Source organism: Neodiprion lecontei, chromosome 5 (genome assembly GCF_021901455.1).
Source record: "Neodiprion lecontei isolate iyNeoLeco1 chromosome 5, iyNeoLeco1.1, whole genome shotgun sequence".
Lineage (NCBI taxonomy): Eukaryota > Metazoa > Arthropoda > Insecta > Hymenoptera > Diprionidae > Neodiprion > Neodiprion lecontei.
This window is the reverse complement of record NC_060264.1, coordinates 26,530,634-26,545,248: the sequence shown is the minus strand read 5'-3', so window position 1 is coordinate 26,545,248 and position 14,615 is coordinate 26,530,634. Positions and strand designations below refer to the sequence as shown.

The 14,615-nt window shown below is 37.4% G+C and overlaps 2 protein-coding genes across 12 annotated transcripts; one reads left to right on the top strand and one right to left on the bottom strand.

Moving 5' to 3' along the window:
• Positions 1-3,508: 3,508 nt before the first annotated feature.
• On the bottom strand, positions 3,509-6,231 carry LOC107217910 (histone-lysine N-trimethyltransferase SMYD5). 2 transcript variants are annotated; one of them, XM_046742342.1, is made up of 6 exons: positions 6,099-6,231; positions 5,566-5,645; positions 4,956-5,248; positions 4,554-4,875; positions 4,304-4,481; positions 3,509-4,212 (listed from the first exon to the last, which is right to left on the bottom strand). In XM_046742342.1, exons 2-6 carry the CDS (start codon positions 5,608-5,610, stop codon positions 3,872-3,874), a joined length of 1,179 nt encoding a protein of 392 aa, XP_046598298.1. In that variant the 5' UTR covers positions 5,611-5,645; positions 6,099-6,231; the 3' UTR covers positions 3,509-3,871. The 2 variants fall into 2 exon arrangements, with proteins under 2 accessions (XP_046598298.1, XP_015511090.1); XM_015655604.2 differs by lacking the exon at positions 6,099-6,231 and having other exon boundaries at positions 5,566-6,009.
• An 11-nt stretch (positions 6,232-6,242) lies between these two features.
• Positions 6,243-14,580, top strand: LOC107217922 (poly(U)-binding-splicing factor half pint). 10 transcript variants are annotated; one of them, XM_046742333.1, is made up of 11 exons: positions 6,243-6,449; positions 6,759-6,825; positions 7,166-7,304; positions 7,739-9,178; positions 9,515-9,726; positions 11,278-11,336; positions 11,932-12,145; positions 12,244-12,730; positions 12,850-13,070; positions 13,237-13,630; positions 13,853-14,580. In XM_046742333.1, exons 5-11 carry the CDS (start codon positions 9,619-9,621, stop codon positions 13,960-13,962), a joined length of 1,593 nt encoding a protein of 530 aa, XP_046598289.1. In that variant the 5' UTR covers positions 6,243-6,449; positions 6,759-6,825; positions 7,166-7,304; positions 7,739-9,178; positions 9,515-9,618; the 3' UTR covers positions 13,963-14,580. The 10 variants fall into 10 exon arrangements, with proteins under 10 accessions (XP_046598289.1, XP_046598288.1, XP_046598290.1 ...); XM_046742332.1 differs by having other exon boundaries at positions 7,166-7,311; XM_046742334.1 differs by having other exon boundaries at positions 7,166-7,867; positions 9,113-9,178.
• The last annotated feature ends 35 nt before the right edge of the window (positions 14,581-14,615 follow it).

Below are 14,615 nucleotides of genomic sequence, written 5' to 3'. Positions count from 1 at the left end.
GCCTTTTGCGCGTAAATTAATAACGGGAATCGGACACGTCGTTTTACGCGTCGATTTTGTAAACAGTATATAAAAGAGTTACGTACTCTAAATGTACTGATCTTCCAACTCTTCGGTCAATTTTTTTACGAATAATAAAATTTTCAAGTCCCACGGCGCCTTTTGCGCGTGGACTTGATGTCTTTCAGTTATGAGAGAAAGCGCAGCATTTGAAACCCGGCGCTCAACGCGCTGGTACAATAATCTCGGTAGTGTATAGTGATAGTGGAGAATCTTGGCGTAAGTATTTATGAAATATATCTGAAATGTACAGAAATACACGTTTAACTGATCGCATTATTTTCTGTTTTAGGACAACTAAACCAATTTCTTAACAAACGAACAGAAAACTGTAGAATGTTTAGTCGAAAAATATATTCACTTTAATAACTCAAAACAGAAAGAGATATCGATTTAAACAATTGAAAATGTTTCTTATTGATCAATACAATCAATAATCGAAGCAGCGAATAGTAAAGCGAATATCTTGTTGAACTCCACCTATTTTTTATGAGTGTATGGACTTGTGTGATTGCGCTAACCACATCTTCTTCTGTTTCAGCTAATCAAACTTTTTGTCTCTTTCAGCCAATACAACTTTCAGTCTGTTTCAGTTGACCAAACCTTTTGTCTGTTTCAGCGAATCAAACTTTTTGTCTGTTTCAACTAATCAAACCTCTTGCCTGTTTCAGCTAATCTAATATTTGTCTGTTTCAGCTAGTCAAATCTTTTGTCTGTTTCAGCTAACCAAATTTTTTTTCTGCTTCGAGTAATTAAAATTTTTGACCATTTCAGCTAATCAAACCTTTTGTCTGTTCCAGCTAATAAAACTTGTTTTCTGTTTGAACTAATCAAACCTCTTGCCTGTTTCAGCTAATCTAATATTTGTCTGTTTCAGCTAATCAAATCTTTTGTCTGTTTCAGCTAACCAATTTTTTTTTCTGCTTCGAGTAATTAAAATTTTCGACCATTTCAGCTAATCAAACCTTTTGTCTGTTTCAGCTAATAAAACTTGTTGTCTGTTTGAACTAATCAAACCTCTTGCCTGTTTCAGCTAATCTAATATTTGTCTGTTTCAGCTAGTCAAATCTTTTGTCTGTTTCAGCTAACCAAATTTTTTTTCTGCTTCGAGTAATTAAAATTTTTGACCATTTCAGCTAATCAAACCTTTTGTCTGTTCCAGCTAATAAAACTTGTTGTCTGTTTGAACTAATCAAACCTCTTGCCTGTTTCAGCTAATCTAATATTTGTCTGTTTCAGCTAATCAAATCTTTTGTCTGTTTCAGCTAACCAATTTTTTTTTCTGCTTCGAGTAATTAAAATTTTCGACCATTTCAGCTAATCAAACCTTTTGTCTGTTTCAGCTAATAAAACTTTATGTCTGTTTGAACTAATCAAACCTCTTGCCTGTTTCAGCTAATCTAATATTTGTCTGTTTCAGCTAATCAAATCTTCTGTCTGTTGAAACTAACTAATTTATCTCTTTTTGGTTTATCATATTTTTTACTTATCTAAGCTAAGTATATTTTTGTCTGTATGGACATGTGTCACTAATTATATTTTCATCTGTTTCAGGTAAATGAGTTATTAACTATACTACTGAAAAATTAACGTTTCCATTTTTAGGCATAGGTCTGGTTCAGGTCTGATTTAGTTTTATTTATTTAGTGATTATCTCATACATCGTAAGAAAAAAAAACCCGTGCCCGAACATTTAAAGATAATCAGCGTTCGCTTATAAGATAAAAACAATCACCCTTCATATATAATTTAAACAACCATCTTCCATTGATAATTAAAACCGTCATCTTTAATCAATAATAAACAGTTAGCGGGTCATATTAACTGAAAAAGTTCGAACAAACTGCGAATATACGCAAGTAACAAATTGATTGGGAAAAACAGTTCACCATAATTAACACGTGAAACATTGTCATCCGCAATTTTTCGAAGAACGTAAGATCGATCTTGCTATTATTCTCCGTGGAGTAGGCCTACTGGGGATACCACGTAAAAAAAAACGCACCGGGTGCTCTACCGCTTGCGGTGGTGTGGAAACGAGCATAAGTGAAATTATTTTCACTCGTCAAATACTAACAGATTGTAGTTTTTCAAATGACAATTTTATTCTTGCGTAAATTCAACTCATTGTCAATAAAACTCATACTTCCATAATGTGTAATGCATGTGAAATCGTAATATCTTCGGATTTCTCTAGTTTAGTCAGAGTGATTTCCACATAAATAAATTTTCTTTTTGATAAATTCCGTTTCTTAGTCAACGTCAACAAGGTGCACACATCTTTGGCAATTTCCACATTTTTCTACCCCGCTTAACCTTTCGCAGTCGTTATTAGGGGTTACCGGAAAAGTGCTGAAATTCCGGATAAAATAGTATCGACTTTGTCGCTATACAATTTTTTCAAACTCGAAATACGTAACAATTAACACGGGCACTGCCATAAATGTATAATAAAGTGGACAGATATGAGTAATTATAATCTGGGTCTCTTGATAATAAATTTCTGAACAATCTTGGGCTTGGGGGTAGGCGGACAGATTCACAATCGAACCATGTAATATGAGTAGAAGTTGAAAAAAGGAACCCTGAACATTTAAAATTTTTTTTAATCACTTTTGTAATAACGATTACCTGAGGTGTATCAGGATGTGTTAGAGCGTGGACTCAAACATTAGTAACAATGGAGTATTACCTAATTTCCAAAAAATATATACAAGTAGTATTTTTTTGTAGAAAGGTCTGGGTTTTCCGCTGCAAATAAACTGCATTTTCAAAACACCACGGAAATCTAACCTCAGTTAAGAAATTAGTTTTATGTGTCAGTGGCGCATTCTTTCGGAATAAAGGTATGAGCATTGACTGAAGATAAATATTAGTCTCTTCAGTTAACGGCACGAGTTAAGTATTAAACATATGTACAGAAATTACATAAGGTACATATAGGAACAACTGTATATTACTATTCTTTGATTAACTTCTTCGAATGTATCCCATCATTCGCATCAAGAAAAGGTTTCTAACTCTGTTAACAGTAAACCAGGTGCATGTTTATTGTGCATCTATTTAGATAACATTATTTTTGTCGATCCGATGGAGTTGGATTGACATTGCCGCATCTGGCCCAAATGAATTTACATCATTGAAAAGTATGCGGCGTCCTAACGGGATTATGTGAAAATTTCAGTCTGTTCTTGCTCGAGATTCCATAGGCAGAATAATATTCGACTCCGTATTATCTGGGTACATGTGGGTGAGCGATGGTAACATCAGTTCGTGTCGCTTTTACTTACCGACCACTTCCCGGATTGCTATCTCTCAACTCGCTGCCTCTCTATTGCCGTAGGGTAGCAAGCGCACATTTCGGTTAAAATCCTGATTGTGCGCAGCGCATTATCTTAAGTTTGAGAAGTTTGAGCGATAGAATATGGAAAAGCATTTGACAAGTGGATTGTGATTTTTATACTTTTGAGGGTCGTTTTTATTACGTGGTAGGGTCTCACTCGGAAGTGTAGCGGTAATAAAGTACAAAATACCACATTAATTATATGTTTAGTAAGACGCTATTAATACCGCAAAAATGCATACAGATACTATATATGTAGGTATTGATATTTATTACTGACGTATAATATCTGCTAAGTGAACGTGAGCGTAGATATATATTGTACTTATATAAGTACGTGTGAACATGCATGTATAAAAAGTGATGTAGACATATTATTGCTGCGTTTTAACGGTATCGCCGGATAGAGAAGACAAGTATTAGCTGCCTGAATATTTCACAGGCTGTTAATGGACAGACATTAATATTTTACATGTCTACATCATCACCATCGTCGTCATTATCGTCATAGTCATCCGAAGTTTCATTAGGATCATCAGCTTGAGACAGACATTTATCACACCTGCATATGAATAGATAGAGTGAACTGAGAGCTTTCTGCCTAGAGTACCTGCTCCGCTCTAAGGCACAGTCATCCAAATAACTGATACAAATCTCTTCCTCTGGCCGTATGTCTCTGACTGCTTTAAGCACCAGAGTACTATTAGAGTAAGGAAATTCGACTATCGCGTTTGGCGCACAGCTGTGATTGGCAGCTGATTGAAGTTTGTAGAGACCTGAGCCTTCGTTATTCAAAAATGATCCGACGACTGTTGAAAATCACACAAGTACACCTCGTTTAATATAATATTCCAAATTATTGTAAATAAATATCAGAATATTCGAAAGTCTGAACGTTACCTTCTTCCATGTCATCGTAAATCCTATCAATCAATTTGTCAACTTGCATTCTTTTGTTCATAGGCAGTTCAAGTGCCGAAACGTTTCTTACCCATCGGCTAAAGGCACTTGTTCCAATACCCTGGCCATTGGTTCCAATTAGAGCCAAGATACTCCTAAATCCATCAGGAGTGAACCACTGAAATGACAGCGATTAGTTGCATCTTACACCCACTACAATGGACGTAACATTAACTGAATTTTGACATACATGTGCTACAGCCTCGTTGTTTAGAGCAGATTGTGCCATTTCTCTCAACATATCAATCTGGCCAACATATTTTTCTCCTAATAGATTGTGAGATATTTCTTGCGTTTCGTTAACGGCACGTCTACAAAATTGGCCAAAAGTATATAGGATCATTTCCTTATCTGAACATTGCTGAACCATTGAAACCATCCTAGCCAGTAACATTATAGTAGCCGTTTCCGGCGGATAATGCATCTGCTTCCATGCTTCGTTTAGTCTCACCAGAGGATGACTGTCACTTCCAGGATCGTTGCTGGACTTGTGGCACAAGTATTGGTGATACCTGTTGATTGTTTACTTTGTTAGATCATTTGCTTATCATAATAGTCGGACTAAAAACCAAAAGCCATTTCTGCAATCTACCTGCTAAGGCTCTCCTGCTGACATTCCGCCGAGCAGTATTTTACTCCGCAGTCTGGACAGGCTACAATTGATTCCTTCTTAGTTTGGCAGCACTCGGGATAAGGCAGGACTAAGTCTGGTTTGCCAGCAAGGCGTCTTGCATTTTCTTCCGCTGTTTCTAGCGGGCTCATGCAATTGTCACAGGCAGAGTATCCATACTCTGCATTCCATGAGAATTGGCAACAGATCACAGGCTTCTCTTGGAATATTTGTTCCCCTTCTTTGAATGATTTCAAAGAAAAGATGCCTTTACCCTGCAGCATAGAAGAAACTACTCTTAATATACAAATGTGTGAAATATCCGAGGGAGTAATAGAACAAAAATGATAATGTTTTAGAGAATGAAAGTGCGCCTTTGAAGTACAAGAAAATTGGTAAGATGGCAAATAATTGCAAAGTGACATACAATATCTGGCAAACTATTTTGGGAATGCCTCTGTTGCGAGCAGATTATTTCAACCGGTACTGGCCAGCTATGCATATCGAAAGACTACACATATGTGCTGGGGAAAAAACAGGCATACTTGAATAACCGTAGCAAATGATAAATCTTAAAAAAAAGATTCCATACCTTTTCCTCGTCGATTATCCTGACTTCGAAACCATCGCCTTCCATTGTTGGGTTTAAATCTGTCACGTGTGAACGGAATTCTAAAAACAATACCAAACGTCACAAAGTCGAAATACCGGAAGATTTGATGTACTGATCAGATAAAGTTCGTTTTTTAAATCGCCTTTCTTTCTCGAATCGCAAGCCTAATTTATTTGATCGTCTTAAAATTAGTCGAACTCGTGGTTTTTTGTTCAACCCGTTTTCAACTGGTTGTCAGGTTATGTGTAAAAGTCGTATGCAGCAGAGTTGATCGTGAAATAAATTGAACGGTAATTCTGCTAAAGATGGTTAGCTTCACAAGTTTTTGATATGAGTAATAATCTCAGATCATAGTTGACATATCGCGGCCTACGTAAGAATTAATTTCAATTTATAAAAATAATTTCACTATTGAATTAGGCGTTTATTGAAAAAGTAAAAATGATCGTAAAATTATTTCAGAGATTTGAATCTCCTGCGCTTGGCCATATGCTCAAACTAAATCAACATACCAACTAATGCTATTTTCAGTGCGATAAACAATCTTTTATCTCTTTTGCACTTCCGAGTTCGTGATCAGCTCTACCTCTGTCCTAGGGAACTGTTAGCTCTGCCAGCTAATTTCGGAACGTACACAAGACAACGAGTAGATTCGAGGAGTCGTCGGAAGCGGAAAACCGGCCATAGTAGAATATCTGCGACGACGCTTTGGGCAGTGGATTGTGATCGTATCGAGGTGGTCCAGAATCCATAATTTCTGAGAAGTCGGTTATACATTACTGTGAGACGATATTCGTTTACACGATTCGACGTACTGCATCCTGCTTGTGCTGTGTTAAGATATGAACGGAACAATGGCCATGGTAAGAATATTTTTCTGGCGTTTCATCGAATACAGAATACCGTGAGGGACTCAGAGATCATCGGTCGTTTTGTCGGTGGGAGGTTCGCGTTAGGATTTAGCATTATGGCGGTTATCTATTTTAACGCTAATTAGTCAACAATATTGTACCATAAAGCTTCGCCTGTTGAAGAATAGGATTTTCAGAGAAATGCCCACACTCTTTAGATCCTAGGCGTGAACTCTACGTCGATGTATTCTCGCCAAACATCGCATGAACTTTCACTGTCAATTGGGCCTATTAGTTTTTCAATATTAATTTGAATTCCAGGCACCACCTACCAACACTCAACAGCAAACCAACGCTGAGCCACCAGTTAAGAAACTCCGTACTGAAGGTAATACGATGTGCTAAGCCTGTCATCTTGAATCAGATATTACTTATCGTGGAAAAAATATAGCCTAATGTTTAAAGAGACGTATATTAAAATACAGAAATTGTTAGGTAATGTATGAAAATACATACAGCATATAAGAATGAAATGGGCTCAACTGTTTACCGGTTTATTGCTCTATGGCCAAAATACAATACACCAGTTATAATAATACATACATGTAACATAGTGGTACAATGCACTTGTTGAAAAGAGAATGGTATGGCGATATGTCAACCAGATTTGGGCGATGGGCTCAAATAAAACTAATGTATGGTTGTCCTTCTGTTCTGAGATGTTACAGCGGAGAGACACAGTACAGAGTCTGCGGGCTGAGACTGAGCTGAGACTGAACGAAAGAAAGAAAGAAAGTACCCTTCGTTCGTTGAACAGAATCCGAGTTTCAAACTCCCTCCGACTACCTACGCAACGTCTAGTGCCGAGTACGCGGTACTCGATGCATATATAAATGTATATTAGCTAGGTCAGCACTCACCTTTAGGGTAGCTCGCAAACAAACAATTTTCAAAATCATGCTATCATGATTTTACCTGTGAATACTGAATGGAAGATTACAAAGTCCATTTACAATAACTCGAACAGTATGTCGATCTAGAGTCCTAGGTGAGGCAGGTAAGTTTTTAAGGACTTTGTAAAGAAAAATTCTACGAAGCGAGGAGCGGAGGGTATAATATTTTTTATTCTTAGGTAAAGCGTGTATAAAATTTCTCATAACAGGATTCTTAGCTAGAATAATCGGCTAGACGTTGTAGCCCTTGGCTCGGTGAGTCAGCTGACATAAGTTCCAGAAGGCAAAAAATAAGCAAAACAGACGGAAGTCCACTCAGAGAGTTCTCCTTTTGCTTTGTGCTTACAGATTACTGCCTCGCCTCGGTCCGTCGGATATATTGCGCGCGCAACCTTCATTGTTCAGCCCTGAGCTCTGTTAGCTGTTAAGTGAATGAAAATGAGCACACAAGCGGCAACCGTTGGCCAAAATGTCAAAGTAAACAAAAGAAATCTTAGAAGATACGTTACACGTGTTCTGATTTCTGTTTCAGAGACTAGCCCTACCAATTTGGTCACGAATGAAACCCAACAATTACATTTGTCGATAGGGTGGTTATATTAAGTTGGCCCCGCGTTCAGTCAAATGTTAAAAAAGCACGTACCATTGAAAATTGAATGACATTGTGCAGGGATAAGGGACACAACGCAGCTGTTAGCCTAGTAGAAGAATTTCATAGAATTCCACCGCCATGGGCATCATTACAGTTTTCATACCTCATTCCCAAAGAAAGTTAGAAGATCATCCACAAAACAAATTCATGAAATCAGTTCCAGAGAATAATATTAGCACTCGGTTAAAAGATATTAAGAAATGTCCATTATAGACCATTAAATTAGTTAGCGTGCAGTTTTAACCGTCAGTTTAATTTATTTCAACTGGAATTTTTGCAATTTGGTTTTGGATGGTGCGTGCGAAACGACTAGGGATTCTGTTCCCTAATTTGTCGATATAATATGACACGATTTATGTGTATGTGTATGCACATGCAGAAACATACCTGCATATTTAGTACATATATTTACGTGCATATATGTCTGTACTGCTACAAACGTCTAATTTTTGATCACATGAAAAATGCTATCGCGATTACTTTGACTGTTTTAATTTCTTTAAACTTACAGTTTGGCGGAAGGTCCGGGTCGGGGAGCTGCTGTGCACGGCAACGTTCCTTTTACCACCCTGTCTCCTATAATATAGCCAAAAATTGTTCAGTGTACTTTCAGACATGATTCGTCCATTCAATTTATATACAATCTGGCTCACATCAGTATTCATTGCCACGCAAAATTGTTGAATGTTACGGTCAATAACAATTTTCAACAAAGATCTGTTTTCTTTCTTTGTAGTTTTTTCTTACTGAATTTAAATTCAAGTATCTAACAGCAACGTGCCGTATTCTTGGTCCATGTTTAATACAAAAAATAATAAATCAAGATGTTTATCGGTCATCTTGTCTTGAACTTATACCAACCAAACGATAGGATTGGCAATATATCTCCATGATTCCCAAATATTTCTGAAAAAGCCGACTATCGATAATGCTTCTACCTTCATGAAAATAATTATTCATTGCTCAATTTTATTACGAATGGTACCAGTGAATCACATTATATGATGGTAGAAGTAGTAAAGGTGGTCCTGCATTAATTGAAAACACTCTAATCTGTTATTCTTTTATAGGAAATCCATCCGACTTCTTGCCAGGGCCTATATATGATCTGAATCAGACCGGTCAAGTCGTTGCCGGTAAGTTAAAGATAATACTGTTATCTTTGCATAAACATAGTTTTTCAGCAATCCCATCCATATTTATGTGTCTAACATTACCTCAAACAATTTCGCATAACTAACATTTTTTAGTAAATAATTTCGTTATTCTAATTTCTAAAAGTATGATGTATCAATATTTTGTGACAATAAAGTCGTTGAGTCCCTTTGGTCATTTCTTTTGGCCGAAGGTTGACTCCGTCCTCGTGGACGCTGTGCTGATAAGATCTGATATTTTTCTTAGTTGTTTAGAAAGTAAAAACATTGAGAAAACATTGTTCCTAATTTGCTTGTACTATTGATTATTCTGATCAGGTCCTGGGGCAAAGTACCTGAGCTTACCAGGTATTTTGGGAGCTGGCTTGCCCAAGATTACATCAGAACAGCAAGATGCGGTGAACAGAGCAAAAAAGTATGCAATGGAGCAGAGCATCAAGATGGTCCTGATGAAGCAGACTTTAGCTCACCAGCAACAGGTGAGACTGCAAAAAGTTTATGGCTCGGCAATCGGTTCGATACCTAAAGAGGTATTAAATGTTTTCTCCCTCCGTCAACCTACCTATATACATGCATTTCGAAAGAGATAAAATTATCATATTCAAGTTTACCCCTTGACAAGTTTTAGGCAAAAGTGAAAATGATAATAAGTTTCTTACAATTGAATGCATCATTGTTTCGATCAATTCGTTATTGCTAAAACAATTTGGAAATGGATGGCTATAGGTATGGTCTATAAAAAATTATGATAAGTTATTAGCAGGTCGCATGGTAACATGAATCAGAATAAAATTATACTTCTAAACCATCCAAAGACTTGAATGACAAAGGGGTATCAGAAATGAGATTTTCTGTCATCAGGGCTGTTTTGTTTTTCTGTACCTCATTTTTACAAGAATTAATCATAATTATGCGTCACGCTCATTTCTCACAATATCATCACTGCGTTACAGGTATTATTTCGAGTGTAAAATGAAAATCAGCTAGTAATTTTTTGAATTTCGGCTGTTTGCACAAATTTAGAAAATACTTGGGTTTTCGGAAATTGCTAAAACATTTTGTTAAACATTCTGCTGCTTGCAATGTGAGAAAAAGATTTTTAGATTCTCTTTTCGAGTGACCAAAGGCTGATACTCTCTTGGTATGTAAATCCTATCACCAATCCGTCTGACGTGTATTAACACCTCTATTAAATTTGTGGATTCAGCACCCAGATCCCAGTACGTATAAAAATTAAATTAAACAACGAATGGTTTTTTGAATATAACTTTAAGTCTGATCAGTTGATTTTTTCTCCCCCGCAGAAGAATAAGTTGGTCCTGCGGCAGCAAGTATTATTGCTAATGTGCAGGTTAGTGTCAACTAAATCAAGGACAAACTCAATACTGCCTTACAATCAATCTTTCCCTTTCAACATTTCCCTAAATCGCAACTGTATACGAAATTAGAGTTTTTAATACCAGTCGGCGGGAGCAAAGCAGAGCAGAGCAGAGCCATACCAACGCAGAGAGGATTAGTTTTGCATGGGCTATGAGCGATTCGAGAAAGTATCATCTTACACCATTCTATCCTTGACTATTTGACTCTTATTCTCTATATGCAGCAAAGAATCTAACTTTTCTCATCTGTATTGATACCTACGGAAACGAAAAAATCACATCTCTCAGATTGTGTAATAGAGTTAATTTCTGTTCCACTTCTTCTGCTAGAACAATCTAAAGCATTGTATATAGCTGAAAAAAGTATTATGGATGATGATTAAAAGTTAATACCTGTATTATATGGGGAAAAAAGTACTTCTTTTTTCATTTTTCTTATCCCTATTTGATCATGGTCAAATTCTTTATGTTTCCTATTTCTGTTGTATACAATTCGACAACAATGCGCATATTGCCTGGTTGTTCTTTCAATGTTGATACTGGGCAGCACTTAGATATGGTAAAGTAAAGAAAGGAGAAGAATAGTCAAGGAAAGAGGTGGGAATGACAATGAGATTGGGGGATTTATGAAATGTGAACAAACGGTGGTGCAAGTAAGGGGGAGGGATACCAATAGAAGGCCTGTGGTCCTTTGTGTTGCAGCAAATGGCTAGTCAGCGGAATCAGGTGCAGAGACAGCAGGCTCTCGCCCTCATGTGCAGGTTTGTTTGTTCTTTGCCTTAGATTCCTCTGCCCTTCCTCACTCGCTTCCTTCTGCCTTCCTATTATCATCAACTGGTTTAAAACCATCCTTTTCCCTTGTATAACAATACCCAACACTTATTTGCTTCGCCTTTGCTCCCAATCATAATTAACTATAAATCACCTCTTTCCTGCAATTACAATAACATCTCATACGTTCTAACTTTAGTCTTGTCAAAATTATGTTTCTAATTTAACACCAGAGGCAAACCGTTTGCATAGTCGCGTTAAAAAAAGACAAATTATCTTTACTTTCTAGTTGTACTTATTAATATAGAAATTACAATACAAGATAACATCTGACAAATTAAATTAAATTCAGTAGAAACTCCGTCAAATCTTAACTGTTTGATATGTCATAACACTAAGTTCAAGAACAAGAGTAAAATTATGGTTAATCACTCTTGATACGTTATAATCAAAGTAATACAAATGAATGCCATGCCTCTGGCCTGTTAGTATATATTTGGCCAGCACATATCCAAGAACAAAAATTTACATCATTGTCCCATACCATACCAATAATTAATTTGGCAATACCTATCGCTACAACAGGGTCTACGTTGGAAGCATAAGCTTCGAGTTGAAGGAGGACACCATTCGTCAAGCTTTTCTTCCATTTGGCCCCATAAAATCAATAAATATGTCATGGGATCCTGTAACGCAGAAGCACAAAGGCTTTGCGTTTGTTGAATACGAGATTCCAGAGGCAGCCCAACTCGCATTAGAACAAATGAACGGTGTCATGATTGGAGGTCGTAATATCAAGGTACAGTTACACACCCTAAATCCAATTAACCTACTCCACTTATAAAGATTTTTGCGGCCATTATGCAGTTTTAATTAATTCTTACTCTTGGAATACAGGTAGTGGGACGCCCTTCAAACATGCCGCAGGCTCAGTCCGTCATAGATGAGATAACTGAGGAAAGTAAACACTACAACAGAATCTACATAGCGTCAATTCATCAAGATTTGACCGAAGATGACATAAAATCAGTGTTTGAAGCTTTCGGGCCGATCACTTACTGCAAACTTGCGCAAGGTAGTTCACCCCACAGACACAAAGGATACGGCTTCATTGAGTATGAGACGATGCAGTCAGCCTTGGAAGCAATAGCGTCTATGAACCTTTTTGATCTTGGTGGTCAGTACTTGAGGGTTGGCAGAGCCATAACACCACCAAATGCACTGATGGGACCTCCGAGCGGTACAAGTATGATGCCTACGGCTGCTGCAGTAGCTGCAGCTGCTGCTACGGCCAAAATACAAGCCATGGATGCAGTAGCGAGTAATGCTGTTGCTTTGGGTCTTACGAAATTAGGCACAAACACCCCACCCATAATAAACCAAGGTATTTACTATTTAAAACAATGTATCGATAGATGGACTGGAAAAATCAAGGCTAATATAGTTCGAAGATATTGCATACTGTTGATACGAATGAGTCTAAGTGTACCATATCGTTTTCAGCCCTACCTGGAATAGTAAGACCTGCAATAGCGACCACAACTATCATGGCACCTCCTACCATTGCCAGTGCCGTGGTTCCGGCTGTCATTCCACCACCCGGAATTGCTATTCCACAAACACTAACACGTCCACCAGCCATAATTCAACCTATTCCTGGTCAACCTACCGTTGTCATCCCACCACCAGCAGTTATCGCGCCAACTTCTGTGGGGGCTCCGCTTGTAAGTAGAAATACATGATAATAGTAATAATATATGGTCATTAGCATCGATCTTAGAATTCAGCTTAAATTCATATTATGCAGGTTGGTTTCTTTGGCTGTTAAATTGAGTCGATACTTTGAAGACATAAAGATAAATCATTGATTAACTGTTATGTACTTAATAGGTTCCAGTGACAACTGCTGCCAGCGTGGATGTCGTCAGGAGGGCTCAAGAACAGGCAGCACACCAGAAACAGCAAGAAGAATTGCAGAAGAAACTCTTGGAAGAAACTGAGCCGCAAACACTTCAACAGCAGGAGAACATGTCGATCAAGGGGCAGAGTGCTAGGCATCTTGTAATGCAAAAGCTTATGCGTAAAGTGGAATCAAGAGTTGTTATTTTAAGAAATATGGTCGCACCTGAGGATGTAGATGAGAGTTTGCAGGAAGAGATCCAAGATGAATGCTCGAAATTTGGCGTTGTTGAAAGAGTAATCATATACAACGAAAGACAATCAGAAGACGAGGAAGATGTCGAGATTATTGTCAAAATATTTGTCGAATTTTCACAAATGAGTGGTAGGTATTTATTTCATAGTTAATCGTCATGTTGTACGTAATATTGTTCATATGCATGCAAGTCATTGTAGCTTGCAATTAGTTGTGGCCGGTGTAAAGCTGATAAAGAACACATCAAAATAATCAGTATCTTATCTGCAGATAATCCGTGCGGTAAATAGTAGACATACCAATGTGTGGCGAATACGAAACTGAACTGAACGTTTTGTATTTTTATTTCAGAAGCTGAAAGAGCCCGTGATTCACTGAATGGTCGGTATTTTGGCGGTCGACTGGTTAAAGGAGAGCTTTATGACCAGGCCTTATTTGACAACCATGATTTCTCTGGTTGACATGCACAATGGTGCTTGCTTTTGTCACCTGCATTGTAAATTATCAGACCGATACCTCCTGCCGCAGAAGAAGCTGAACAACAATCAACACTACTACACTACTTCGATTCGTATTTAATTCATAGAATTCATACTTGGTTTTCTCGTGGTATATGAGAAAATTTTTATTTGATACAGAGCGATAGGATTGATAGTTCAAGTTTCAGAGTTCATTTATGTATTGTGATTTAAATTTGTATTAAATCATTCTTGATTGACTGGGCAGACCTGCCGAAGTGGGCAGTATTCCGTTCAAGTTATCGATGACACGTCTATGCTGTAACCATGCACTCATTATCACGAGTGTAGCTGCAGTGAAACTATGAGTTAGATGCGATAAAGTTTACAAACGAGTAACGCAGATCGGGTGAGAAGCTTCACTGTGAGCCATACATATTTATCTTGACGTAAGAATTAGAATTTTTATTTTGTATATCGTGATGGATTCTCACACTTTGTAGTCAATCGAGTTTGTAATTGGTACGTAGATACATAATATTATACCATGTTGCTCGAATGTACTACACGCAATGTACGATGAGGTATACTTAACGTCAATAAATTTTTTTGCATTTTAAATAAATGTATTGATTACTAAACATCGTGAGTCATCT